The sequence below is a fragment of the Haliotis rufescens genome, unplaced genomic scaffold, assembly GCF_023055435.1.
Source record: "Haliotis rufescens isolate VD_foot unplaced genomic scaffold, xgHalRufe1.0.p SCAF_5, whole genome shotgun sequence".
In the NCBI taxonomy this organism is placed as follows: Eukaryota; Metazoa; Mollusca; class Gastropoda; order Lepetellida; family Haliotidae; genus Haliotis; species Haliotis rufescens.
The window spans coordinates 52,057,412-52,066,696 of NW_025964223.1; the positions used below are offsets into that span (position 1 = coordinate 52,057,412).

The 9,285-nt window shown below is 40.5% G+C and overlaps 1 protein-coding gene across 1 annotated transcript; it reads left to right on the forward strand.

The window, feature by feature from the left end:
* Positions 1-1,575: 1,575 nt before the first annotated feature.
* LOC125373323 (excitatory amino acid transporter-like) lies at positions 1,576-7,838 on the forward strand. The gene is made up of 6 exons (XM_048384327.1): positions 1,576-1,780; positions 2,561-2,768; positions 3,800-3,996; positions 6,738-6,864; positions 7,123-7,315; positions 7,809-7,838. The coding sequence occupies exons 1-6, from the start codon at positions 1,576-1,578 to the stop codon at positions 7,836-7,838; spliced, it is 960 nt and encodes a 319-aa protein (XP_048240284.1).
* The last annotated feature ends 1,447 nt before the right edge of the window (positions 7,839-9,285 follow it).

Consider the following 9,285-nt stretch of genomic DNA (forward strand, 5'->3'; position numbering starts at 1 on the left):
AAAATGAAAGGGTCTAAATGATGAGAAACAACGCTTCTGTATGGATTCGTACTAGGGAATTCCCAGGGTTTTCCCTGGGAATGTGGAAGTAGTCAGTGTTTACGTCATTTCAAGAATACAGTCACGTGAAAAACGTCATGTGACCGACCTCTCGTCCAATGGAAAATCCGTATATCGTGTTATAACCAAATGAAACACAACCCATTCTCCAATAGAGGTAACCGTGCATAGCGGAGGGATATGTTATCATAATACATTTGGTAACATGGTTTGGTTTGACTTCTTGGCGCGTGTCTGAATTCCATAAACATGTTACATATCCTAAAACTGGTTTATCAGCAAATCTTGCTGCACTGCGCGCGACAGATACTAGAGCAAGGCATGCCAGTAATACGAAACCTAGTGCTTCCGAAAGGAAGCCTTGGGCATCACGTGCGTCGGGGGACCAGCGCCATCTGATTGGCCGTTAACAGTTGTACAAGGCGGAGCAAAAAGCATCGTTTTTTCCGTCCATTTTACGCTTGAAAAACTCGACCCTTTTCCGGACACTTTCTAGACGCTCACCAATTAATCAATTTTAATAAAGTTTTAGTCGTTTTTCCGTCCAATGACCATATAAGGAAAAAAACGACGTTTTCGTGTTTGCAGTGATATAGAAAATCGCCTCTGACTGCAGCGTCTTGAAAAGAGAAGTGTGGCCGTGTGTGTCAAATGCTGCTCAAAGATCCGATAGCTCAACAATTGCCGCTCCCTTGGAATCAACAGTAAGCAGTAGGTCATTTAGCACACGGGCAAAGCTATTTCTGTGCCGATTGCAGTACACCTACGCGATGCAGCCGCCACTGTTGCTACTCGTTCAATCGACTTGAAGGAGAAGGGTAGATTTGAGACTGGGTGAGAGTTCTTAAACAATTCTCGATCCAGCGATGACGAATTCATATTGATTCTCATAATTACTTTCACTACCTTATGTTGTTATTGATGATATTGTATGAATGATCATATTTATTAAAATGTTAAAAGTAAACCTTAGGTGACGTCGCACTGTTCTGGCAGGTTCATCAAAATGATGGACAACCCAAATTGTTTTAATACAGGAACGCAGCGTCAATCCCTCAGAATGATCGCCACCTTCTAAATACCGAAAATGCAACCTACGCGATGCCATAAATGCAACCAATCAAATGACAGTAACGTTTCACATTTTTTCTATGTTTAGAAATTCCTGTAAAATGTTACTTAAAATTGAAGTTTATAATGACATCTCGTCCAAACGGAATAGCTGAAATATCCGTCTGTCCGGCCGAATAAGCAGCAGAAGTCTCGGGGTATTGTCATCTTCGGAAAGAATAGTGCCGACAGTATCATGTACCTTCTCGAACCTGGTTCCCCATAGAATGTGACATTGGTGATGTTATGGTTGCAGAAATCTTTCCTCTTCATGATGCTATTCTGTTCACATTATAATTACTGACATAAATATTTCCACTGTCCACCATGTGCATCCATTAATCATACGTATACTTAGCGTTTATTTATCATAGTACATAGATATAATTTCAAGTCTGATGGCAGATGACGGTCCTTCAGTTCCTCCGGCACAATTTCCTCCTCATCTCTACACTTCTCGCTGTTGTCCTGGGAATTGTTGCTGGGATGGTGTGCCGGACGCTCAAGCCGTCCTCTGACACTATTCAGCTGGTGCAGTTTCCTGGAGATCTTTTCCTTCGTATGCTGAAGATGTTGATGCTGCCTCTAACAGTAGCCAGTATCATTACAGGTAACGCTAAAACCTTCTTGTTACACATATTTATGAATTGAAGTTGCATCGTAAATCAGACACCACTTATCATTGTCAACGTATTCCTGTGTTATTTACAAATTAATGACATCAAAACTGTCACTTTTTACATTTCCAATTATCTTACAAATTGTTAATTCTCGTTACGTCTTTATATCTTTTCAGTGTAATTATGAGTAGGAGCAGATAACTAGTGTGAGTGAGTGAGTGAGTTTGGTTTAACGCCGCTTTTAACAGTATTCAAGTCATATCACGGCGTGTCAGCTTAATGTGGGAGGAAAGCCCGAAGTGATGCAGGTCTCATACGTTTACCATTTCGGTGAAATCCACGAGCACGGGTATGGTGCTGACAAACCTAGAACCATAATCGGGGCGAACCGGCATTCGAACCCACAATCATAGGTTTCTGGCGTGCCCAAGGGACGCAACTCTGCAAAGCGAATCGTGACGCCGTAGACGACTGGGCCACCCGTAACCCCAGCAGATACCGATGCAGCTATATGAACCGCTAAGGATGTTTTCCTTTATGTTTTATATGTATAGTTTTCTCCTCGCTACATGCTACATGTACAGCACTGGAGTACACGACGACACGTTGGAAAAGTATATCATTCATCTTGTTCTGAAAAAGGACAATTACACGTAGATATATATAACCTAATGTTCAGTGACGTATGTCACAGTTATGAAGTCTTTAAAGACTACTACATGATTTGCTTTGCACTGGTAAGAACCAAACAATATAAATCTCTTTCGAAGGTCTGGGTAATATGAAAGGATCATCTGCCGGAAGGATAGGTGTACTGTCTATGGTTTGTTATACAAGTACCTCTGTTGCTGCAACACTGGTTGGCTTGACATTAGTCCTGACCATCAAACCTGGAGCTTACTCTGACTCGTCGACAACCGATGTATTACACAATAACGCTATGGCATCAACAATGGACATCTTCATGGACTTATTGAGGTAACATTTTGTTTGTTTAATCTCCGCATTTGGGATATGATGACGTGCATCAGCTAAGTCAGCGAGCATCTTACGACAAGCATTGGTTGCTGAAGACCAATTCGAAACAGGAACGTCACAGGACGTTAAGGTAGAGCAGCTCCAAAGGAAGATGCATTTATTTAATTAATCTAAGCAGTGGAAATATATGTATTCATACGTGTTAATACTTATTAAATACATTAAATTATTAAATGTTAACATTAGAAATGATGAAAATCATTATTGGCAAATGAATGACATGACTGCAATTGCTAAATCCCCTTTCATCAAAAGCATAAACAACATGTCAGTTATATACATATTGGAGACAACTGATTCAAATTGAATTTCGTAATGTTTGTTTGTTGTTCAACCCCGCACACCAGACAATACAGTGATTGACATCATGAGCATCGATCCACGCAATCGGGATACGATGACATGCATCAACCAAGTTAGCGAGGGTGACCACCCGATCCCGTTAGTCGCCTCTTCAGACAAGCTTAGTCGCCTTTTACGGCAAGAATTGGTTGCTGAAGACCTATTCCTCCATCGAATTGTCTCGGGTTGTATTTCGTTTGTTTGTTGTTTACCGCCGCACTCAGCAATATTCCAGCTATATGACGGCGGTATGTAAATAATCGAGTCTGGACCAGACATTCCAGTGATTGGCGTCATGAGCATCGATCCACGCAATTGGGATACGGGGTTGTATTTCGTCATGAATCTGGTACAGATAATTTGTTTCCTCGCATAATGATAACAGCTACCATGGACATGTTTAGTATCGCTACATATTGCGATGCAGAGTTTGAATCTGTCTCACGTGAAAAGAAACATTCTTATTGGATGAAAATAATTCCCTATGTATTAGTCGTATACATCTAAGTCATGTTATGTAATGAAATGATAGTTCTTGACATGAGATTTTGGCTGGATATATCCAGCAATGTTGTAAAATTCCATTCATTCAGGAAATGTAAATTTGTCTCTTTTCATCTGTTCTTCAGAAACATACTTCCTGACAACATAGTTGCTGCTACTATCCAACACTCACGCACTGAGATGGTTGTTCATGGAATAAAGTTACAGGACGATGGCAACTCTAGTTCTGGTAACCTGCAGGAAACTGGTGGTGATTCCAGGAAGGTCAACCAATCTGTTACGGCAAAGAAAACAGTGATGGTTGATGGGGCAAATATCATAGGTATTCTTGGAAGTTGTTGCCGACGTTTCGAAATAGTTCCGTTGGCCCCTTTGAAATGAGTTTGTGAAACGTTCCCGCTTCTGAATTTCTATACAGCAAACTCACTTAGTGTATTGGTATTACAAGGCTGAGTTCCTAGTAGACATAAACAAACGAGCTTGCACTTTTTGACCGGACAAACTTGATAATATTAGCTAGAAGGTTTTGAATGAAGTAAAAGTAATGAATATTCACCAGTTTGAATCGTGTCTATACGTTTAACGTTTCCACTTGAGTCGATCACAAATGATAAAAACACCGAATATTATCATGTCAGCCAACACTAGTACATAGTATGTTGAGGTTTGCAGAGTAGCATATTTGTTTTTGAAGGCGATTATTTCACATTTGTTCTAATTATTCCAATGAAACAAGTTTCATATTGTATTGGATTGTATTAAAAAGATAATGTTGCTAACATAATTTTTTTCTGAAATATGCAGGTATGAAGGAATTCATAATGTCGTTAGTATAGAAACATATGATGGTATTCATCATCTAGGTCATTACAATTACATAATGTACAGACACGGTAGGTATTTTACTCCATCGTCTTTCCTCAATTGGTAGTCGATGACACGAAGTTCTAAATTTTTACAGGTTCAAGAATTGTTGCCTGGCCGGTTTTAATAGATGACATTCAAATTTACACGAGGTTTCTTAATAATAATCTTGCTTTCTTATTTAAGAGGCTTTAAGAAGTTGGAGTACTTAGTAAGGATACGATATATGCATGAATAACGTCTGTTTGACAATCAGGAGCGGTGTAGCTCCTAACACAGTTATCAAGCAAGTGATGTACAGTGTATGATTGACAAGCATATATACATGTGAGAGGCTAGACCTCATATGAGGTATGGTACCAAACCATTTCAAACATGTTTTCACACTGTAAAACCACTACCCCGAACAGCTAGTAGAGACCTCAACAACCTCAAAGACTTCAAAATCAGAAAACTCCACGAAGCCATCAACATCAAAAGACTCCAACCATCAGTCAACCGTGACCAAGTCTATTACCTTCCCCCTGCGTACCACCAAATCATCAAAGACCCCAATCAGTCATAACCCCTTTGTTTATGCTGCTGGCTTCACCTTACATCACCCCTTTTGTGTATGTGACACGCTTCTCCACTCCAGTGTAACTACATCCCATTCTACTCAACCGTATAAACACTGACTCACACCTGCATATATGCTTGTCTACCATACCTTGTACATCCTTGCTTTTTAACATTGCTCCTAATTTTAATAAAGGAGTTGTTCATCCATATATCTTATCTTTACTTCATCTTGCTTTCGTTGATATATGAACTTGTTATGGCGACAAGTATAAACGGGATATTTCAGCAGCCGTAAAGATGAAAATGTTTCTCATTCCAGATCTCTCTTTTGATTATGATCAAAACAGAACCTTTACAAGTGAGCAAAAACGGTTCCGTGACCAGACATTTAGAAATAACGTGTTGTGATTTTGACATTTAGGTATATCAGATTATGTCGAGTTCTGCTAACACATCATGACAGATTAGCATATTCAAATTCATGGTTTAAATAACCTCTAATAAACCTCATCACGATTCTTATCAAATTAGTTTCTATGCATGGTATTTCTCTACTGAAAGTAGCCTTGAAATGTAATTGGATATATCTTGATCACCCATGATCTTAGCACATGATTAGCATGCCGAAACAATAACTCGTGTGTTTTGAACAGGAATTTGATAATATAGCCTCCATTTGAAAAACGATATGTCGACTTACAACCGAGGTCACCTCATGTCATTATGTGAAAAAAGGTCAGAAACCAAAGGAATATTTCATTCAAAAGAAAACACTTCTCAGAGATGTTTAATAAAATATATACATGTCATTTCACTAATTAAGGTTGTTACAGTAAACTACGGTTATAACGAACTCAAAGGGACCACTAATTTTAGTTCGTTATAACCGTAGTTCGTTATAAGCATATATACAGCATAACTACAGCAAATAGTCTGGAAAAAAAAGTAAGTTCGTTATATCCGTCAGTTCGTTATAAGTGTGTTCGTTATAAACGTAGTTTACTGTATGTCAAGGTTGTACGAAAATACAAGAAAACCGTTTTACTGCACACACTTTCATCTACCGCATATCGTTGTAATAGCTAAATTATTTACGAACATTTGTCATAATTAATCAGTTAAGGTGAATCGTATCCAATTTGTGTAGATGGTTCAGATCGATTGTTTACAGACCGAGGGCGACGTTAAACAACAAACAAACATATTTATCTCAGAAACGTTACCATTAGACGAGACATGCATAATAATTGCTTATCTAGTACGTTGGAAGAAGCGGCCTTGAACAGTTGGAAATGACACCAGAAGACAAAATATACATGTTGTCTAGTTTTAGGCTCCACTGCCAAAGATACCAGTTTCTTAGACACCTGACATCCAGATTAACTTGCCGGTACTGGAAAGACGGCTGTTTTTTAAGCTAAATATTTGTTCTGGTTTCAAGTCCTACTGCATTAATTGTAAGGTACATGTATACATTCCGATTACAAGAAGGTCATGTATAGTCCTGTGATCAGTGATTCACAATATTGCTGAAATGTAATTGCTGAAGTTTTTCGGATCAAGGCAACTATCAGGAACAATCACCTGTCACGTGTGTCTCTGTATATATGCTATCATCCAATACCTTTCTCCTGACAGGTGTACTTACCTACTGCATTGTTTTCGGTGTGACTCTCAGCCAGCTAGGTCGTCGTGGAGCAGTGGTGACACAATTCTTTACAGCCGTCAACATCGTCACCTTCAAAATGATCAGACTTGTCATGTGGTGGGTACACACAACCTTTGGGGAAAAACTCACGACGTTCATGACACACACATCCACACATAAAGAGGCACAAACAAAGAACACCCACCCACACAGAAGCACACACACACATCCAGACAAAGGACCGCCATAATATTGCTGGACTATTGTGAAGTGCGGCGTTAAACAACATACATACGGATTATCAATGTATAACTTTCCGCATTTAATTTGATTGCTTGTCCATTGCCTGTTTCTGTCATCATTGTATTTCTCCAGGTATTCACCAATTGGCATACTGTTTCTCGTCATGGGCCAGATATTGTCCACAACTGACATGACGGAGACTGGACAAACACTGGCTATCTACATTGCAACTGAGTTGGCCGGATTGGCAATCCATTCACTGGTGGTCCTTCCAGGCTTGTTTTTCATCCTGACAAGAAAGAACCCATATGCCATATATCTCAAAGTAATACAAGCTCTGCTGACAGCCTTTGCGACAAGCTCCAGGTATATATTTTCACAGTTCCATTTATCTCTCTTTTCACTTTTCATAAAATTGGTAATTGAGTTACTTATACCAGTCAGATATGGTTGTAGGGGCATGGATGACATAAAAACATATTCTAATTCCCCGTTAACTGTTCATATATAATGATATTGCTGAGTGTGGTGTTAAACAACAAAGAAACCAATGATGACCCAGCTGAATACATTACATGTATTGACACATGTGTACATAACTTTATTCAGGCATATTAGGAATTATATTCTACTACTATTCCCACACAATTTATATAGTTATATAGAGTGCGGCGTTAAACAACAAACCAACCAAAGCACATAACATATATCATACTTACATATAATGACGGCTAAAACATGCATGTGTAATCTAGTAGTAGTGTACATGCACAAGTATACAAAGGTATCAAATAAAATTATAACATTGTGCTTTGTAGAGAACATTATTGGCCCAGGCGCTGTACTGAAGAGAACGCATATAGCCTGTTCGGCGATAATACAACGTAGATATGGGAAGGTATACAATGCAAAATATACTTCATTTCTAAAAGTGTGACATCAAGGGCAAGGCATACCGATTGGAATGACCAATCAGTTGATCCAACTGCCTCGCTTCGAAAGGCTATCAAGGGGTTTACTAATTACAATCTAATCCCTGTTGTATCACTAAATTACGGAACATATATATACTCTTCAAAAAAAGAAAGCTGACATTGATGTAAAACCACTTTTTGCCAAATATCTAAAATAATTACATTAAATGAGAACCAAATAAGACAAACAGAAAGATGATGTGTCTATAAATCGCGAAAACACATGCAAAGCACATAAACGTAGTACAGTACGTGGGGATCAATTTTACAGCTTCATCCAAACGCAACCGCCTGTAAAAAACGTGCAGCACAGGATCCTGCATTTAGGCATGCAGGCCCCTCTGCTGAATGGGTATAAAAACCCACATCAACGGCTGTTCATACAGTCCTTATAACGGCAGTAGAGGCGGTGACAGAATGCCAAGACTGAATGCAGCTCAACGGAACAACGCCATTGGGAGATTACAAGCTGGAGCAGCTCAGCAAGAAGTGGCCAGGCACTTTGGCGTATCCAGACAGACAATCTCCGCACTGTGGACCCGATACAACAACACCAACAGAGTTGACGACAGACCAAGGTCAGGAAGACCTAGGGTGACAACCCAAGCACAAGATCGATACATCCGGCAGCGACACCTCCGAGACCGCACTACCACCGCCACGTCTTCAACCACACAGATCCCTTGGGTACGCAGAATAACAGATCAAACGGTACGCAACAGACTGAGAGAGGCTGGACTTTTTGCACGAAGACCTGTTCGACGTCATGTATTGACCCCACTTCATCTGGCGGACCGTCTGCTTTGGTGCCAACAGAGGGTTAGATGGGCACGTGCAAGGTGGAGAAATGTACTGTTTACGGACGAGTCCCATTTCCTACTCACACGTGCTGATGGGCGCGCTGGTGTCTTCAGACGTCGGGATGAACGTTACGCCCCCAACTGTGTGCAGCAGGTTGTCCCATTTTGCGGCGGGAGTTTCATGGTTTTGGCCGGAATTCATCACGGTGGTAGGACGCCTCTCGTGCATGTGGCAGGTGCATTGACAGGTGTGCGTTACAGAGACTTGATCCTACAGCCTTACGTTCATCCTCACGTCAACGCTCATGGTGGACAGTTCCAGCAGGACAACGCTCGACCGCATATTGCGCGTGTTTGTCAGGACTTCTTACACCACATCAACATCCAGACATTACCTTGGCCAGCCCGGTCACCAGATTTGTCCCCGATTGAGCATCTGTGGGACGAGTTGGATCGACGCGTTCGCAGAAGGAATCGACCGCCCCAAACACTCCCGGAGCTTCTTGATGCACTTCAGCATG

Bases quoted from the DNA above. Each gene is read 5' to 3' on its own strand.
- LOC125373323 (XM_048384327.1), top strand. From the start codon at position 1,576: ATGACGGTCCTTCAGTTCCTCCGGCACAATTTCCTCCTCATCTCTACA. The intron at 2,769-3,799 runs GTAACATTTTGT...TCTGTTCTTCAG, and splicing joins ATCTTCATGGACTTATTGAG to AAACATACTTCCTGACAACA. The intron at 3,997-6,737 runs GTATTCTTGGAA...TTCTCCTGACAG, and splicing joins TGATGGGGCAAATATCATAG to GTGTACTTACCTACTGCATT.